The 20995-nt window shown below is 39.9% G+C and overlaps 1 protein-coding gene across 1 annotated transcript in view; it reads left to right on the top strand.

Moving 5' to 3' along the window:
• Positions 1-20995, top strand: part of SCGN (secretagogin, EF-hand calcium binding protein) — a 73762-nt gene that overhangs the window by 14512 nt on the left and 38255 nt on the right. Inside the window, exons 3-4 of the mRNA XM_089682227.1 lie at positions 10518-10610; positions 17549-17638. Of these exons, the coding sequence (XP_089538353.1) occupies positions 10518-10610; positions 17549-17638 (183 nt within the window). The remainder of the gene's footprint in view (positions 1-10517; positions 10611-17548; positions 17639-20995) is intronic.

Here is a 20995-nt window from a genome sequence, read left to right as displayed (position 1 = left end):
ACCCTGCTCTTTCAAGTGACAGACCCTGATTTGAGTTGTCAAATATGTGTCACTCACAGCAAAAAGTACATTAGAAAATAGCTATGGTGACATGATAATGAAAGTAAATACAAACTACTGAGACAAGGATCATCTTGGTGGTCGTTTTGATTTGATAGTATGTTGAGATAACATGCTATAGTTTGCAGTCTGCATGTGCAGAATGAGCTTTGTGATGATTATCACTCATGATCTACAAATCTGTATGCCGTTATTGTACAGATGAATAAGTTACGAAGCTCCAAAATGAAATCATCTTTTAACAAAGCCATTAATAAAGATGTTGCATTTGTCATTAATTAAAGGCCGAACAGGACAATGGAGGACTATGTAAGAAAACCCTGTTTAAGTGTGTTAAAATTCTTACTGTCTTTCATAATCTAATATAAAGAAAAACACTGGGTGTTATCAATTTATATATTTGTCCTCATTTATTAATGTATGCTAATTAAAAAGTAAGCAACCATTCAATGTACAGTAGCAGTTACAGAAATAATTTTTGAGTCTTGTTTATTTTGTGAGGGAATACATCATAAGCAAGAGGGACTCTTTAAATTTAGTCTGCATGACTGCAGTCAGAAAAAGCCAATTTATAGTCTGTGTCTTGTTCAGCTTCAATTAAGTTCAGCCTAGCTGTCAGTTCTCCTTTCTGTCAGTAACTGACACTATGGGGGAGATTTACTAAAAGTGGTGCACTCAGAATCTGGTGCAGCTGTGCACAGTAGCCAATCAGCTTCTAACTTCAGCTTGTTCAATTAAGCTTTGACATAAAACCTGGAAGCTGATTGGTTTCTTTGCAGAGTTGCACCAGATTTTTCATGCTCCAGTTTTAGTAAATCTGCCTCTTGCATTAGCGTAAGAGAGCACACAGGGCTTAGGTTATGAACATTCTTATCTTTTTTCCAGCCAATCTCTAGGAGCTTTTTTTTGCCAGTGGTGCATCATGGGAAAGGGTATAAATATTTGGGGTTAGCTGATGCAAGCCCTTTCTCCCCAGTTGCAGCCTGGGGAGGATGCATGTTCTTTAGGCCTGCTTGCCTAAAAAGGTGCCTAGATGTGACTAGGCCTTGAGCATAGGTCTGTATATAACTGGATTTGAAATTGTCTCCATGTGAATACAGGGTGTAGTCCCAAAGGGTGGTAATGGTTTCTCATGCAGAAAAATGGGCATAGGATGGACTCTCAGTTGGTGCTGGTCAACTCTCCTAGTAAAATGCGGTTCGTAGTGGTGATTTCTACTGATGATTCTGTACACAGGAGTGTTGAACTTGACTTAAAGATCCATATCCTGTGTATTAATGTGTGAAGAGTTTTGCTTTAACATGTAGCATCTGTAATCCTAGCTCTCTCTCCCATGTAGTCGTGAGTAATAAACTTTTTGTTTTACCAATAAGTGACTGGTACCCACCTGTTCACATTTCCCATTATTGCCAGAGAACTACACCCTGAGGTGAAATGATAGCCCACCTCTGCCTCTGGGGTTACCACCATGCCAGGGTGGTATTATACATGCAATTCTTATATTGTACATGTTAAAGAGAAACAGTCATAGTTGGGCTTATGCAGTAATCTTAATATTCCTTTTTATATCTTTATAACAGGTTCACTTCATGAAAAACTACATTTATCCTCTTATTTAACATTAGTTAATTCCTGGGCCAGATAAGTGTCAAAATTCAGAGATCATCTAAGGTCTGACAGTTGTTGCCTGTCAAATGTCTGACTTATTATACTATCTTCCAGACCCTGAGAAGGTACAGTATAACTGAATTAAACAGCAGTCCTGACGTTTTCTACATTCTTATTGATTATCTTCTTAATTATTATGTCAGACATTCTCAGGTGCTGGGAGAGAGTGTGTGAGCTGAAATGTCAGGCTCAGACAAAGTAGGTAAAGTTAAAAAAAGGTGAATATTTATTTATTTCACCAGCACAACTAAAATATTTTAAAGCTAAATATTCAAATTCCTGCAAATGCCTAATCACAACTGATCCTAGTCAGAGAGGTCGGAGGATGACAGCTAGAGATGAGCGAAGTATTGAAAAATTCGATTCGGCTGATTCGGCGAATTCCAGTATGAAATTCGATTCGATGCGAATTTCTTCGCTACGAAGATGGCTTATAAAAAGGGTTTCTAGGCTTCAGAGAGCCTTTAAATTAGTGCAGAACACTGTACCTTTAATTTAAATGCCCTTGGAGATCAGGAAGGAGAAGGAGAAGGATGAGAAGAAGGAGAAGGAGAAGGATGAGAAGAAGGAGAAGGAGAAGGATGAGAAGAAGGAGAAGGATGAGAAGATGGAGAAGGAGAAGGATGAGAAGAAGGAGAAGGAGAAGGATGAGAAGAAGGAGAAGGATGAGAAGAAGGAGAAGGAGAAGGATGAGGAGAAGGAGAAGGATGAGAAGAAGGAGAAGGATGAGAAGAAGGAGAAGGAGAAGGATGAGAAGATGGAGAAGGAGAAGGATGAGAAGAAGGAGAAGGAGAAGGATGAGAAGAAGGAGAAGGAGAAGGATGAGAAGAAGGAGAAGGAGAAGGATGAGGAGAAGGAGAAGGATGAGAAGAAGGAGAAGGATGAGAAGAAGGAGAAGGATGAGAAGATGGAGAAGGAGAAGGATGAGAAGAAGGAGAAGGATGAGAAGAAGGAGAAGGAGAAGGATGAGGAGAAGGAGAAGGATGAGAAGAAGGAGAAGGATGAGAAGAAGGAGAAGGAGAAGGATGAGAAGAAGGAGAAGGATGAGAAGAAGGAGAAGGATGAGAAGAAGGAGAAGGATGAGAAGAAGGAGAAGGATGAGAAGAAGGAGAAGGATGAGAAGAAGGAGAAGGATGAGAAGAAGGAGAAGGAGAAGCAGAAGGAGAAGGATGAGAAGAAGGAGAAGGAGAAGGATGAGAAGATGGAGAAGGAGAAGGATGAGAAGAAGGAGAAGGAGAAGGATGAGAAGAAGGAGAAGGATGAGAAGAAGGAGAAGGATGAGGAGAAGGAGAAGGATGAGAAGAAGGAGAAGGATGAGAAGAAGGAGAAGGAGAAGGATGAGAAGAAGGAGAAGGATGAGAAGAAGGAGAAGGATGAGAAGAAAGAGAAGGAGAAGGATGAGAAGAAGGAGAAGGATGAGAAGAAGGAGAAGGATGAGAAGAAGGAGAAGGAGAAGCAGAAGGAGAAGGATGAGAAGAAGGAAAAGGAGAAGGATGAGAAGATGGAGAAGGAGAAGGATGAGAAGAAGGAGAAGGAGAAGGATGAGAAGAAGGAGAAGGAGAAGGATGAGAAGAAGGAGAAGGAGAAGGATGAGAAGAAGGAGAAGGATGAGAAGAAGGATGAGAAGAAGGATGAGAAGAAGGATGAGAAGAAGGAGAAGGATGAGAAGAAGGAGAAGGATGAGAAGAAGGAGAAGGATGAGAAGAAGGAGAAGGATGAGAAGAAGGACAGTTCTGTGACAGTTTCTGTCTATTTCTGACAGTTCTGGGACATTCACTCCATACAGCGGTTTCAACCGCTGTATGGAGGGAATGTCCCAGAACTGTCAGAAATAGACTATTTCTGACAGTTCTGGGACATTCACTCCATACAGCGGTTTCAACCGCTGTATGGAGGGAATGTCATAGAACTGTCAGAAATAGACTATTTCTAACAGTTCTGGGACATTCCTTCCATACAGCGGTTGAAACATTGTATCTATTTGTTTCCATAAATGGATTCATTTATGGAAACAAATAGATACAATGTTTCAACCGCTGTATGGAAGGAATGTCCCAGAACTGTCATAAATAGTCTATTTCTGACAGTTCTATGACATTCCCTCCATACAGCGGTTTCAACCGCTGTATGGAGTGAATGTCCCATAACTGTCAGAAATAGACTATTTCTGACAGTTCTGGGACATTCACTCCATACAGCGGTTGAAACCGCTGTATGGAGGGAATGTCATAGAACTGTCAGAAATAGACTATTTCTAACAGTTCTGGGACATTCCTTCCATACAGCGGTTGAAACATTGTATCTATTTGTTTCCATAAATGGATCCATTTATGGAAACAAATAGATACAATGTTTCAACCGCTGTATGAAAGGAATGTCCCAGAACTGTCATAAATAGTCTATTTCTGACAGTTCTGGGACATTCCCTCCATGCAGCGGTTGAAACATTGTATCTATTTTTTTCCATAAATGACATTCTGCAAATACACTTAGAGGAGCGCTGCAGATACACATTTTGCCGGCTTGGAATTAATCTTATTTTCATCCTACTTCTTCTTCTTCTTCTTCTTCTTCATCCTCATCCTTATAAGAAGAAGAAGAGGATGAGGATGAAGAAGAAGAAGTAGGCAAAAAGTGTATCTGCAGCGCTCCTCTAAGTGTATCTGCAGAATGTCATTTATGGAAAAAAATAGATACAATGTTTCAACCGCTGTATGGAGTGAATGTCCCATAACTGTCAGAAATAGACTATTTCTGACAGTTCTGGGACATTCACTCCATACAGCGGTTTCAACCGCTGTATGGAGGGAATGTCATAGAACTGTCAGAAATAGACTATTTCTAACAGTTCTGGGACATTCCTTCCATACAGAGGTTGAAACATTGTATCTATTTGTTTCCATAAATGGATCCATTTATGGAAACAAATAGATACAATGTTTCAACCGCTGTATGGAAGGACAGTCCCAGAACTGTCATTAATAGTCTATTTCTGACAGTTCTATGACATTCCCTCCATACAGCGGTTGAAACCGCTGTATGGAGTGAATGTCCCAGAACTGTCATAAATAGTCTATTTCTGACAGTTCTGGGACATTCACTCCATACAGCGGTTGAAACATTGTATCTATTTTTTTCCATAAATGACATTCTGCATATACACTTAGAGGAGCGCTGCAGATACACTTTTTGCCGGCTTGGAATTATTCTTATTTTCATCCTACTTCTTCTTCTTCTTCTTATGAGGATGAGGATGAAGAAGAAGAAGTAGGATGAAAATAAGATTAATTCCAAGCCGGCAAAAAGTGTATCTGCAGCGCTCCTCTAAGTGTATTTGCAGAATGTCATTTATGGAAAAAAATAGATACAATGTTTCAACCGCTGTATGGAGTGAATGTCCCAGAACTGTCATAAATAGTCTATTTCTGACAGTTCTATGACATTCCCTCCATACAGCGGTTGAAACCGCTGTATGGAGTGAATGTCCCAGAACTGTCAGAAATAGTCTATTTCTGACAGTTATGGGACATTCCTTCCATACAGCGGTTGAAACATTGTATCTATTTGTTTCCATAAATGGATCCATTTATGGAAACAAATAGATACAATGTTTCAACCGCTGTATGGAAGGAATGTCACAGAACTGTTAGAAATAGTCTATTTCTGACAGTTCTATGACATTCCCTCCATACAGCGGTTTCAACCGCTGTATGGAGTGAATGTCCCAGAACTGTCAGAAATAGTCTATTTCTGACAGTTATGGGACATTCACTCCATACAGCGGTTGAAACATTGTATCTATTTTTTTCCATAAATGACATTCTGCAAATACACTTAGAGGAGCGCTGCAGATACACATTTTGCCGGCTTGGAATTAATCTTATTTTCATCCTACTTCTTCTTCTTCTTCTTATGAGGATGAGGATGAAGAAGAAGAAGTAGGATGAAAATAAGATTAATTCCAAGCCGGCAAAAAGTGTATCTGCAGCGCTCCTCTAAGTGTATCTGCAGAATGTCATTTATGGAAAAAAATAGATACAATGTTTCAACCGCTGTATGGAGTGAATGTCCCATAACTGTCAGAAATACACTATTTCTGACAGTTCTGGGACATTCACTCCATACAGCGGTTGAAACCGCTGTATGGAGGGAATGTCATAGAACTGTCAGAAATAGACTATTTATGAAAGTTCTGGGACATTCCTTCCATACAGCGGTTGAAACATTGTATCTATTTGTTTCCATAAATGGATCCATTTATGGAAACAAATAGATACAATGTTTCAACCGCTGTATGGAAGGAATGTCCCAGAACTGTTAGAAATAGTCTATTTCTGACAGTTCTATGACATTCCTTCCATACAGCGGTTGAAACATTGTATCTATTTTTTTCCATAAATGACATTCTGCAAATACACTTAGAGGAGCGCTGCAGATACACATTTTGCCGGCTTGGAATTAATCTTATTTTCATCCTACTTCTTCTTCTTCTTCTTCATCCTCATCCTTATAAGAAGAAGAAGAGGATGAGGATGAAGAAGAAGAAGTAGGCAAAAAGTGTATCTGCAGCGCTCCTCTAAGTGTATCTGCAGAATGTCATTTATGGAAACAAATAGATACAATGTTTCAACCGCTGTATGGAAGGACAGTCCCAGAACTGTCATTAATAGTCTATTTCTGACAGTTCTATGACATTCCCTCCATACAGCGGTTGAAACCGCTGTATGGAGTGAATGTCCCAGAACTGTCATAAATAGTCTATTTCTGACAGTTCTGGGACATTCACTCCATACAGCGGTTGAAACATTGTATCTATTCTTTTCCATAAATGACATTCTGCAGATACACTTAGAGGAGCGCTGCAGATACACTTTTTGCCGGCTTGGAATTATTCTTATTTTCATCCTACTTCTTCCTCTTCTTCTTATGAGGATGAGGATGAAGAAGAAGTAGGATGAAAATAAGATTAATTCCAAGCCGGCAAAAAGTGTATCTGCAGCGCTCCTCTAAATGTATTTGCAGAATGTCATTTATGGAAAAAAATAGATACAATGTTTCAACCGCTGTATGGAGTGAATGTCCCAGAACTGTCAGAAATAGTCTATTTCTGACAGTTATGGGACATTCCCTCCATACAGCGGTTTCCGGCAAAAAGTGTATGTGCAGAGTTCCTCTATTCTGCAGATACACTTAGAGGAGCTCTGCAGATACACTTAGAGGAGCTCTGCACATACACTTTTTGCCGGCTTGGAATTATTCTTCTTTTCATCCTACTTCTTCTTCTTCTTCTTCTTCTTCTTCAGTGTATGTGCAGAGCTCCTCTAAGTGTATCTGCAGAATAGAGGAACTCTGCACATACACTTTTTGCCGGCTTGGAATTATTCTTCTTTTCATCCTACTTCTTCTTCTTCTTCTTCTTCTTCATCCTCATCCTCATCCTCAGAAGAAGAGGATGAGGATGAGGATGAAGAAGAAGAAGAAGAAGAAGAAGTAGGATGAAAAGAAGAATAATTCCAAGCCGGCAAAAAGTGTATGTGCAGAGTTCCTCTATTTCTGACAGTTCTCTGACAGCTTCTTCACATGTACAGCGGTTGAAACATCTGTATCCTAAATGGAAACTAATAGATACAATGTTTCAACCGCTAAACATGTGTTCCTTCTGTCAGAGAACTGTCAGAAATAGCGGAGCTCACTGCAGGGACACTTTTGCCGGCTGATCGGGAAATGTTCGATTCGCGCACCCGAAGTAGGCAAAATTTCGGATTCGACGCGAATCGAATATTTCCTGAAATTCGACTCGAATTCCGGTTCGCCTGGTTCGATTCGCTCATCTCTAATGACAGCTTTCATCACATCAAGGTTGGCAGTCATTTTTCTAAATTACTATTGAATAAGTTTGCCAGCAGAAGCAACAAAAACCCTTAATGATGATGTTACACAGCAAGAAGTTTTCCAAGCCACCAATTTGCTTTAAGCTAGTTTGGGAAAAATTAATACTATCTCTGCAATGGGTCTCCCAGTACACTACAAGGGTTAATTGCTCAATTTTGCCAAGTGTACCCAATGCCCTGAGGAGGCCCCTAGGCAATCAAAACCTTGGAGCCTCCATCACAGGTTTCTGGAGGTTTCTTGTGCTCGCGCTCCAGTGGGATAACATTGAACTAAATAGTGTGCACGTTGGCTGCTAGATGGAGATGACCATCATTATTATACATTACATGTATATAGGTTGGACCAATTTTTTCTTACAAACTGACAGCGGACAGAAGATGACTTTGTAAGAGACAAACTGTGAACCTAAGGTCTATTGTTTATGTACTTTAGGTTTTTATTGGGTACATTACATTAATATAGTATTTTCTTTATGAAATCTTTAATGTAAAGTTTTCGTTTCTTTGAGTTAATTCATTTTTCCATCTTTTGTAAACAGTTTGAGAAAGCTTCACTGTAATTTTCTTTCAAGATCAAATCAGTATTATTTTGATCCATTGTTGCCATTAAATGACATGGGACCCATTTGGCACTGAGAGTACCATTAAAATGTATTTTTAATTACCTTATTTCACAGTCTTTCTCCTTTCCATATGGCCGGTTGGTCCTCAAAGCTGATACTCTTTGGCGCTTCATCTGTCAGTTCCACTCTTATGTCAAGAGTAACAATGCAGGATGAGCAGTTCTTCATTGTAGGTGGGCTTGCCCACAAACCAGAGTGAAGAAGATTCAAGATTTTAAAATACAAGCCAGGGCTAACAGCTTTGTTCCTGTTATGCCAGGTCACACCACTATGGTGCAGTTGTGTGCTCTGAAGAAAGTACAGCATGCAGGACTGCAGCAACTACCCCATTCTATACCATGCAGCCTATAGGACCTAATAAAATGTCACTTGTGAAATTTCAATAAAGTTTGCGCAACAAAACTAAACACCAGCGGCTACTTTCCAACACAGCTGCTGTGAAAGAGCCCTAAATGCTCATTTTAATTTGCAATGTGCCTTTGAAATTGCCAGAAAATTTGACTAGTCAGTTTCTTGTACAGCCCTTCCCTCCTGCCATGTCATAGTCTTCTCTTCTTATTTTTTTTTCTGGCCCAACATTTCTGCCCTTTCCCTCACCAACCTACGTAAGTATTTTTGTATCGTTCAAGGGAAGGATGAAAGGGAATACTACAGGTTGCCACTTGAGTGGCAGCTGTGAGTCTGCTTGGGCTGCTGACCTCTTATCCATGATGGCAGTGCTCAGCAACATGAGAAAAGAACAAAGAGAGGGCGCACAGGCCTAGTGCATTACCATAAAAAATGTTTAATAAGAAATAAAGTAGGTGTTGTACTCACAAACGACAATAAAGTCAAGGCACATCATAAAGAACAGCTGGGTCAACACAGCCACAGTGGCTCTGAGGAAGAGGCAAGTCCTCGAAACGCGTCAACCTATTGGATGTCTACTCTCCCTATTGCGGACTGTTACTCAGCGCGGTGTTGACCCAGCTGTTCTTTTAAGACGTGCCTTGACTTTATTGTCGTTTGTGAGTACAACACCTACTTTATTTCTTATTAAACATTTTTTATGGTAATGCACTAGGCCTGTGCACCCTCTGTTTGTTCTTTCCTCATTCAGTATATCTGGATTTCCCCGGTCTATTGAGGGCAGCAAGGTGTGCATGTTCCAGATCATTCTTAATGTGGTTGTAGCCTGCATCGAGTTCATCCCCAAGCGCAGGAGCATTTGTGTTTGCTAGTGCTCAGCAACAGTCTTATGGCTTTTGAATGTCTACACAAGGGAGGCTTTTACAACTAAGCAACAAGCATAAAATGGACAAATAAACCTATGGAAAGATTGTTGTTAACTGGATGACCTGTCGACAGAGTCTCTTTGGCAGGCCATAGACGGGCCGTTTATCTGCCGAATTGTTGGCCGATAAACGAAAAATTGGTCGGTGCCGTTGCCGATGCTGCCACCAATGTCCACGAAAAATGGTCGTTTTTTGTGGATTTTCCAGCATGACCAATAAAAACGACCGACAGGCTAGCCCCACTATTGGCGTGAATATCGGTCGATTTTTCGTGCGGACAAAAATTCGGCCGATAAACGACCCGTCTATGGCCTGCATTTAAAGGGAAATTCCAGGCAACAAGTGTAATTAATCAGTGAGCTGCTACTGCATGTGTGCCTTTACTCCACAGAGGCCAAACCAGGTTTGTTCCAACCTGCCAAGCCAGTGGTCATACAGTATTATTTTTTAAGTTATGTACAGTTTATAGTCCTATTCTTCTTTGTTGCCTGCAGTATTTCTTTCACCTGTATCAATTTATCTACTAGATAGGAATTGTCTTTGTTCATGTTTCCTTCTGAATATTTGATAAAAATACTAATGTCAAAGCACAGCAAAGTTGAAATCAAATGCTGGATTGTAATGCCACAGAACAGCATATGCATTTTTATCTTTGCTTTGTAGCTAGTGCTAGTTAATGTATTTTAATTGTATTCTCTGGTGCAAACTATAGGAGGTTTCTTTTGTGTATAACCCAACAATGTATTTCCACATGTAGTACATGCAGAATTACATTTCCTACAGTTATAGATTGTAGTCTCATTCAACTAGACACCTTTTAAACTTAAATGAGAAAGCCAATTGGATTATAAAACATGTACAGCTGAATGTGACCAACTGCTAAGAGCTATACTATGACCTTAATAAATAAGAATCTTCATAAACATTGTCTATACTGTTGTATGGGGACAAGTTACATACCTTATAAATCCTTTCAAATTCAATTATGTGTTGAAATCTAGAATGCAATTACTGCAGAGAAAGTCCAAAGAGTGAAGGATCGGTTCATGTCTGCTTATGATGTCACTTCAGATGGCCGCCTACAAATACGAGAGGTATGTAATAAGCCAATAGTGTTAAGTGATAAAATATTGGAATATTTCAAAAGTATAATGACCTGTAAAGGGTAAATGTTGAAGTCAATGGGGGAGGCACAACAGCCTGGCAACTAGTATTTACTGAAAGTCAGTGATAGCAGTCCCTATCATGATAGGTTTACTTTAATGATTTAAGACCTTCAAAGAGATGTATCATAGTTTACATGTCACCTGCCTAGTGGGGTTTCTATAGGAATATATGAAAAATAAAAGTGCTACAAGTAAAACAAAAGATGTGTCTTTCAGCCGAGTCAAAACTGAAACAACTGGAATTGGATAAGATATTGTTGTTGTAGCAGATGTATGGAGTCAAGACCTTGTGCTGGGTCAAACCCTGTTCTGTATCATCTAAAAATGTGAAAAGGGACTCGGACACAGGTCTACATTGCTGATTTTCTGATAATACATACTGTATGCAAATAGAGCATTTAAAATTCCCACTGGCTGCCAATTTACACCAACCACCAATGTAAGGGAGGGGGTGGGGTGTTCATCCTACTGACAACTAATAAATGAGGTAGCATTCTTTCCATTCACTACCAATATATGACGTGTATTCATCCTACTGATGACTAGTAAAAGAGAGGACATTTTTTCCACTGACCACCAATGATAGCAAAGGCATTTTTGCAACTGATCACCAATGTAAGAGGGGGTACTTATTCCAACTGATATAAGAGGGGGCTTCCCACTGACCACTAATGTAAAAGGGCATTTTAACTCCCCTTAGCCACGTATTTTAGGTAACCGTTGACCAAAAGTCACACTCCTTGTACAAATCTGTGCAAACAAATGATCTTGTAAGCAATGAATGCTTTCAAGTGATATTCACACCATTTTTGTGATACAGTGAATGCTTACCAGATGGTAATGACCACTAATACCCTGTTTCCCCTAAAACAAGACCTACCCCAAAAATAAGACCTAGTGCTATTTTTGGGAATTGCTAAAGTATAAGGCCTACCCCAAAAATAAGACCTAATTGTGATCATGGCTTTTTTTCAGCCGGAACATGGTGGAACGCCATTCCACCACCTACGCCATTGGCCTTGTGCGCACCCATATCTACTGTCTCTTATAAACACCGAAGCGCAGCTGAAGTGACAGCACCATCCGCTCCCACAGAACCTCCCTACCTCTGTACTCACTGTGGGACAGGGAAGGAACAGATATCTGCGGGCGCAGTGTGTTTAGGGGTGGGGCATCTCCTCCTGCAGCCTAATGCATGGAAGCCGATGCCCCAGGGGTGATCACCGGCCAGTGGGGAAGAGGTGGAGCAGTGAGTAAGTGTGCTTGGTGCACTGTGTGGGAAGATAGGACCTGAAACAGTTACTATAGAGAGGGGCCGGCTGCTGACAGCTGTGTTTTGCAAAGCTAGTTAACCATATGAGGGCAGTGGAGGGGGGATGTGCAAAGGTGAGCTGCAGTCAGGTGTTGCAGAGGTAAATTGAGTCAGGTGAGTTGCAGACAGGGTGCAGCCCACCTTTACACCCCCCAGCCACAGCTCAGCTCTGCACCCCCTGGCCACAGCTCCGCTCTGCATCCCACGTCTGCAACTCACCCCTTCACCCTGTCTGTGGCTCATATCTGCACCATCTGAAACTCACCTGTCAAGTCACCCCTGCAACACCTGACTGCAGCTCACAACTGTCATCAACTGTCCCTCTCCATAGTAACCCTCATCCACAACTGCCTGCAGCTCACCTCTGCACCCCCTGTCCACACCTGGACATTTAAAAAATAAGACCTACCCCGAAAATAAGACCTAGTGTGTTTTTTTGAGCCAAAAAAATATAAGACAGTGTCTAATTTTAGGGGAAACACGGTATATGAGTGGTAAAAAACTGCTTTAGGGGGTATATCCTCATATAGGACCCAGAGGCAAGATGCAGGGCTTGCCAAGTATCCTTCAATGTATCATCACTAGGATCACACAAATCAAATAAAGGGCTCCACCAGTATCCCTATAAATCACTCATCTGCCCCTGATGGTATCATATTCTTATAAAATGCTTTGGATGGAACTAGACGTGCTGACATTGCCATGCATGTCAGCAACCACTACCAGAGTTGTGATATCCATATCCGTATAGCAGTATACTGTACTTACTATGAGTTTGTATATTTTTTTTAACCCTTTTAATACATTTGTTTACACTATGGGAGTTCTCTGTATTTTTCTCTATCCATATATATGAGTAATTTTTGGGGATACTGGTGGAGCCCTGCATTTCTTTTGTGTGTTCCTGGTGATGATACATATTCTGTGCCATTTGTGGATACTTGAGAAGCCCTGTATCTTTCCTGTGGGTCTTATGTGAGGACCTACCTCCTAAAGCTGTTCTTGACCACTCATATATTGGGTGTCATTACCATCTGGTAACTGTTCACTATGATCACAGAAGTGGTGCAGGTATCAAGTGAAGGCATTCACTGCTTGGAAGATCATTTCTTTGCACATATTTGCACAAGAATTAGGACATTTTTTCTGAGCTTTGCTACTGATGAATTTGTATTTATGGTTAATTATAATATATATTCTATTATTTGTGAATTTAAATAAGCGCATTTATCACTTTATTGAGTTTTTGCACTGATTTTTTACATTGTCTTGGTGGAGATTAATGCTGCACTTGTATTAGCAATTTTTTGAACATTGCATATCAGAATATTGTGCTGCCTGCTTTTCTCATATATAGGTTTTTCCCTAAGCATGGTTACACTTCTCTTCTTATTGATGTAGGCCACCACTGTAATGGGGCATTAACACTGGCTAACAGTGTAACACAATGAATCAGAATCATTAGCACTTACCTCTATTATAATGTAGGCATTAATACTGAATACCAAGGTAATAGGGGTATTAACAATAACCACTTATGTAATGGGGGCATTGACCATCAATTTAATGCAGGCATTGCCACTCACCACTAAACCAAAACACTAGCCACCAATAAAAGTTTATGTTGGATAATAGTAAAACTCTTTGGGGTTAATACCTGTCAAATTGCCACTTCTGTGATAAATAGGGTGTTGTGGAGTAGATGTATATGTGTGTGTGTAAGGGGGGGCAGCAAATATTTGCTATTTGGTCATGTGATTTCTAGTTAGCTCCCTGGCTGTTGGTTAAAATATCACCCCTTTAAGCCCTTGATCCACCCTAGGTCTTATTTACTATACCATACAGGAGCAGAAGCAGTCAGTTTTTATTGTACAGTCAAGTAAGCATCCTCATCCAGAATCTGTCATCAGAAGACTCTCTGTCACAGCATGGAGGGATTTAATTGAAAGCCAAGCATTGGCTGCCCATTGATCTAGGTCACTTTCTCCATGGCCTCTTTCACACTGTGAACTTGCAGCTTATGGTTGCTTAGCAGTCAATCCTGAAAGTCTCTGCTTTCACAATAAAAGCTAAAATCTTCTCAGACAGAGTACACAGCATCACCAGGTCACTACCAATACATTCAATAAATAATCAAATATGCAATATTAACCAATACATAAAATGTCAGAATATTTATAGTATAAATAAACTGGAATAAAATATAGCGTAACCATCTCACTTACATATGAACAACACAATTCCATCTCTTTCACAAATATAATAATGTAATGCATGAGTATGAAATCATCTTTACAACTTTAACTTCCTGCTAGTTTTATTATATTATGCTTGGATGAGCTGGTGAAATATTTACTGTGGACACTTGAAATTGTTTGCATTTTCCCTTGTTGCCAAACTGAATCTGTAAAAGTTGTAGTTGCCTATTGTTGTTTATAGATTGCTCATAAAATACACAGTATTTTATGTGTTTACAGATTAACAACATTTTGCAAACTATCCATTAAGCACAAACAGTGGCTTACTTAGCTTATGTGACACCAATAACAAAATAATTTCAGGAATAATCACGCAAGTAAATTAATAATATTATGCCAAAAAGAAATGCAAACAAGGGAACATTCCTTCTATGTCAGAGCTCAACATTTCAACATTAGACACAGACATCATGAATTGAATATTTAACAGGCAATGAAATCATTAAAACCAGTGCGCACTCCAACCCTTGCACCCCACCTAACCACTGTCTTTAGCTCCATCATACATCACAGCTCATTCTCTTGAGAGTCATCAAGGTCAAACATTATAATGCTTTCCAAACCTCCATAGACCTTCACATGGTCAATTTACAGAGGAATTTTGCTTCTGATATACGGCTTCTTGTGAAGATCTTGGTAGCTAGGATAAATAATTTCTTGAGCTGACGTATTCACAATAATAGTCAGCTTCTTGCCTTCAAGACAGGCAGGAGATAATATAAGAAGATCCTTAGATCTTGCCCATTCAGGGTTCTGTAGAGACAATGCTGCTATCCCCCTTGATGTTTACAAAGCTTTTGATACAATCTCAGAATATTGTCTTTGCTTTTTGCAAACTGAACTAACATTTTTTTCTTGGGTTTCTTTCAATTATGTCCACCCTTCAGCTTCCAATAAATACATGAGCTTTGAATTCTAACCCTTCCCTATAAAACGAGACACGTACTAAGGCTGCCCCCTTAACCCCATATGTTTCTACTGGCTCTGGAACCCTTGGCAGTCCTACCCCTGAATTCACAGCCTTGAAATCCTGAGAACACAACATAAAAATATGCTAAACATATGCTATTCACTGGCAAAGGGGTTGATTTACTAAAAGTGGAGAGAACAAAGCACTGGTGCAGCTCTGTATAAAAACCAATCAGCTTCAAGGTTGTATTGTCAAAGCTTAATTGGGCAAGCTGAAGTTAGAAGATGATTGGCTACCATGCACAGCTTCACCAGATTTTGCACTCTCCGTCAGCCCCCTTATCTTTCCTGAGCCCACCCCCTACTCCCCTTTCCATATTTTTCCCTCTCCTGATTTTTCTTCTTCCATTTCCCCTTGTCCACACTTTATACTCCATCTGAAGCTTTGGGCTTCTCTCCCTCTGTATGCCCTCTCCCGGCCTCTGAATTCGATTCTCTTCAAGACATCACTAAATATATTCTAATGTTCAGTCCCATATATTCCTATCTATTGCTTTATCAAAAATAAACTGCACCCCCCAAAGATGCATTTACACAGGATTTGCAAGCCCATGTATGTATCCTATGCCTCAAATAAACCCACCCCTTCCTCTCCACTTACGAATGTCTTATGAATTTTAATTTGGTGCCTCTTACATAACATCTGACTGTTACCTAAAACCTTTGTATGGAAACATATAATACTCCATTGTATTTCTATATCACCCTTTCTGGAAAACCCATTAAAAATAATGTGAAACTTATGCAAACAAGGAAAATTGTCATGTTCCCTTTTTATTGATAGTCTGTTGACAATTGCCTTGCATTTGTGATCGGTGTAGTGTTCTCTTACATTGCTATTCAATATAGTCTCCTTTTACAGTGTTGATCAGTCTAGTGTCCTCTTACATTGGTGGTCAGGGTAGTCCCCCTTACACTGATGGTCAAGGTAGTCCTCCTTACATTGATAGTGATACCTGTGTACAGAGTATACTGTGTATACCTGTGTACAGCATATTCTGTTTTTATGTCTGCTTTCATGAGCCCTTTTGCAAGAAACAAAGGAGGGAAGATTTTAAGGGGATTGATTACAAAGCAATGTCAAACTTTACAAAGAAGGCACACATCAAATATTGTAAGTGCTGAGGTCATCAATACTAGACGCTTTTTAGGTAAAAAGGTTTAATACCACCTTTAAGGTGGTCCATGAAAACCTAAAAGGGATTTGTAGCACTTCTGTACACATAATGAGACAAATTTGTCAGATCATTATATTTTTATACTTTTAAATTGAATAAAAAGAGTTTGCAAAAAAAAATGATCAGAGCATATACAATGGTGTATTTGCAACTCCTGCACCTGTAATTCTGGGCAGCCAACTGCACAACTGAACACATGCACAATTAAGAAGTGGTCAGGGGCAGGTTTTCTGTTCTTGTAGTGCTACTGTAGCACAGCAAAGGGAAGAATTTATAAATTCAGTAGTGATCTTACAGGAAATATGTTTCATTATATGTCTCACTGCTCCTGTTTAGCATCTCCTTGCTGTGCGCCAGAATTAACAAAGGTCCCTTATAATTTGGTTAACAGAGATTGGCAGCAGAAGAAGTTATTAAGCTCCAGCTATTGAAATGTTTGTGAAATATAAATATAAAAGTACCTCTCCTTATGCATTGCTCTTTCAAGATTTGTAACAAGTGTTTTGCTATTTCATTCTGACCCACTGACACATTTAGCAGTATAAAACTCATAGTGGTGTTATCATAGATCTGTCAAAAGTTAAGTAATGCAGAACAGTTTTAGCTGTGGACTTGACAAGAGAGAGACAGCATGTTTGTCCCATATCCACCCAACCATTTAGAGAAGCTGTACTGCAGGAGCCCTTACTTAATATGTGAAATGCTCTCGGGGACCAACATTCCCCTTTTCTGACATCAAAGCAATATTAACTCAGACCACAGAAAATGACATTTCATATTCTCAGAACACCTTTTACCTGGGGTGGAAGCACTAAGACTATACATTACCTAGAAATGCAGCCTGACATTTCAAAATTCTTATAGAATACTATATTTGAAATGAATTGTTATCATGAAAACATCAGTAATTGCTGTTAATAATAATATTCAACAAAAAATGATAGAAAATGTTGTGACTGTCTAAAAGAAGATACTAATACAACATAGTTTAGTGAAAATAATGTTTATATAGGTTACTATTAGTTTTTGTATAGTATTAAAAAGTCATGCACTCTTGTGTGATGATTACATTTTGATTATTTAAATTATTTGATTATTTAAATTATTCTTATTGTTCTAAAGCCTTTATACTGTATTTTTTTCTTGCAGCTTGCAAATATGATTTTGCCAGAGGATGAAAACTTTCTGTTACTTTTTCGCAGAGAAACTCCTTTGGATAACAGCGTGGAATTCATGCGAGTAAGTGAGACAAAGGTGCTTCTACACAGTTATATAACAATTATAAATTAGTTATACAAGTTTTTGTAAAAGAGCTTTTACCAGGACTGATGAACTGATATGAAAAAAAGATTTAGTAGATTATCAGAAAAGAAAATGTCTAAAACAAATGTGGTATAGCGAGGCATACTAAAACCAAGCTGTCACCTAGCCTATATACCAGATCCCATATGTATGGAAATAGTTGGCTGAGAACTCAGGGTTCTCGTTAGATGTGGAGGAACTAGGGTTTCTTGTTGTGGTCACCTGGGACATCTTCACAAGGTAGTGTCTACATCACCAAGCAATGTTTATAGTTTTAAACACTTGGTTAATTGCAATACACAGTATGTGATATACACTATATTACCAAAAGTATTGGGACGCCTGCCTTTACACGCACATGAAATTTAATGGCATCCCAGTCTTAGTCCTCAGGGTTCAATATTAGGTTGGTCCACCCTTTGCAGCTATAACGGCTTTAACATTTCTGGGAAGGCTGCCCACAAGGTTTAGGAGTGTATCTATGGAAATGTTTGACCATTCTTCCAGAAGTGCATTTGTGAGGTCAGGCACTGATGTCGGACGAGAAGGCCTGGCTCACAGTCTGCACTCTAATTCATCCCAAAGGTGTTTTATCAGGTTGAGGTCAGGACTCTGTGCAGGCCAGTCAAGCTGCTCCACCTCAAACTTGCTCATTCATGTCTTTATGGACTTTGCTTTATGCACTGGTGTGCAGTCATGTTGGAAGAGGAAGGGGCCATCCCCAAACTGTTCCCACAAAGTTGGGAGCATGAAATTGTCCAAAATGTCTTGGTTGGGCTTAGCCCCTTAGTTCCAGTGAGTTCCCTTCACTGGAACTAAGGGGCTAAGCCCAACCCCTGAAAAACAACCCCACACTATAATCCCCCCTCCACCAAACTTTACACTTGGCACAATGCAGTCAGGCAAGTACCGTTCTCCTGGCAACCATCAAACCCAGACACGCCGATCAGATTGCCAGACAGAGACGTGTGATTCGTCACTCCAGAGAACATGTCTCCACTGCTCTAGAGTCCTTTGGTGGCGGGCTTTACACCACCACTCCTGAGAGCGACCCATTCTTTCACAAATGTATGTAGAAGCAGTCTGCATGCCTAGGTGCTTGATTTTATACACCTGTGGCCATGGAGGTGTTTGGAACACCCAAATTCGATGTTTTGGAGGGGTGTCCCAATACTTTTGGCTTTATAGTGTATGTTATTACCTGCAAAGATTGTGGGATACAGTATGTAGGTTGTACTACAAGGAGACTATAGGGTTTATTTACTAAAGCTGGAGTGGTTAATTTCTGCATAGAAACCAATCAGCTTCCAGGTTTTATTGTCAAAACTTAATTGAACAAGCTGAGGTTAAAAGCTGATTGATTTCTATGTAGAAGTGAGCCTGATTTTGCATTCTCCAGCTTTAGTAAATAAACACCTATGCGATAGACTTTTGGAATATCAAAAGTAATATACTGACTGTGGTGAAACATTTTATATATGTACATGCTAGAAATGTGGATAGTTTAACAATACAAATGACTGAATACATAAAAAACCCAGTGAGGTCGGGAAGTATCATGAAATCAGTGGGCCCGTGTGCAAGATCAAAAATGGGCCTTAGGAATCAAGAAAGATAAAAATGCAGTGCACAAAGCAAGCTTGGTTTAAATGGTGCTAATTATTGGGTGTGGCTTAAGGGACTGTGGGTGAGATGACTTACATAGTGCAGAATGTGATAATGGTAAATGGGGAATGTGCAGTGCAGAACGAAGGAGCAAAGATGCCAAGTGTAAAACCCCCCCCATACCAAAAAGGATGATGAGTGCATGGAGAGGCTGGGTTGGCATAGTGGAGCAAAATGAGAACCCTAAGATATTACCACCATTGAAATAATTAACAGGATAGGAAAGGGTGTTTCACTTGTGCGATGTAGTCGTAAGAAAGGTAAAACAGAGTCAATCTTCAAAATGTCTATCGGGGAAACAAGGTCATTTATAACTCACAAGTGCAGATGTAATTCTGCAATTTTATTTTATGCAATTACATATCTACATTCAGATCCATTGTGTTAAACAACTGTAGAATCTTGTCAACAGAGAGCATACACTATGTGTGTCATAGGCCTCAGGTACTCCTGCCATTCCCACCACCTGATGTCCAGGAGTGATCTGTGAAAACAGGTCCAACAGTGATTCACAAATTGTCAGGTCAGTATACTATCTGCAACACAGCCTGTGTCCCACCAAGACCAAGTCACATACATTGTCACAATCTCTTACCAAACAAGTACTACTAGCTTGCTTAATCCATCCAGAGCAATAGGCCACAGTCTCTTACCAAAAAAGTGCTACTACTAGAAGTAGCATTTGTTTGGTAAGAGACTGTGGCCTGCTGCCCTGGAATAACCACTCCAATAGTGGGAACTTTCACCCCCTTCCTGCACAATCCAATTTAAAGCTTTTATCGCTGTCACCCTTTGAAAGGCAGTTGCGCGGTCATACAACACTGTACCCAAATTACATTTTTATGATTTTTTTCACACAAATAGAGCTGTCTTTTGTGGTATTTAATCACCACGGTTTTTTTTATTTTTTGCTAAACAAACAAAAAAAAGACTGAAAACTTTGAAAAAAAAATTTTTTTTCTTTGTTTCTGCTATAAAATTTAGCAAATAAGTAATTTTTCTTCTTCACTAATTTGCACTGATGAGGCTGCACTGATGAGCACCGATAAGTGGCACTGATTTGAACTGATGGGGCTGCACTGATGATCAGTGCCCTTATCAGTGTAAATGTGCCTTATCAGAATTACCAGCTACCGGCTCTCCTTTCCTTACACTGAGGAAAGGAATGCCAATAGCCAGCAAGTTTGATGTGTACTTATGAAGCTGAACTGATGTGCACTGATGAGCACTGGTGAGGCTGCACTGATTGACACATTTGGTGCTGCATTGATGGGAACTGATGAGGGGGGCACTGACGAGGCTGAACTGATGGGCACTGGTGGGGCTGCACTGGTGAGGCTACACTGATGGGCACTGGAGAGGATGCACTGATGAGCACTGGTGGGGCTGCATTGATGGGCACTGATGAGGATGCACTAATAGGTAGCACAGATAGGTGGCACTGATGGGCACTGATTGGAAGTGGTTAGGCAAGCTAGTAGTAACAGTACTTGTTTGGTAAGAAGAGACTGTGGTCTGCTGCCCTGGATTAAACAAGCTAGTACTAGCTTGCTTAATCCAGTGATGCCGGCCACAGTCTCTTCTTACCAAACAAATACTGCTACTACTAGCTTGCTTAGAAAAGGGCAC

This window comes from Staurois parvus, unplaced genomic scaffold (assembly GCF_062004578.1).
Source record: "Staurois parvus isolate SC_StPar_1 unplaced genomic scaffold, SC_StPar_1.0 ptg000287l, whole genome shotgun sequence".
Classification (NCBI taxonomy): Eukaryota; Metazoa; Chordata; class Amphibia; order Anura; family Ranidae; genus Staurois; species Staurois parvus.
This window is presented reverse-complemented; position numbering and strand designations above follow the sequence as displayed.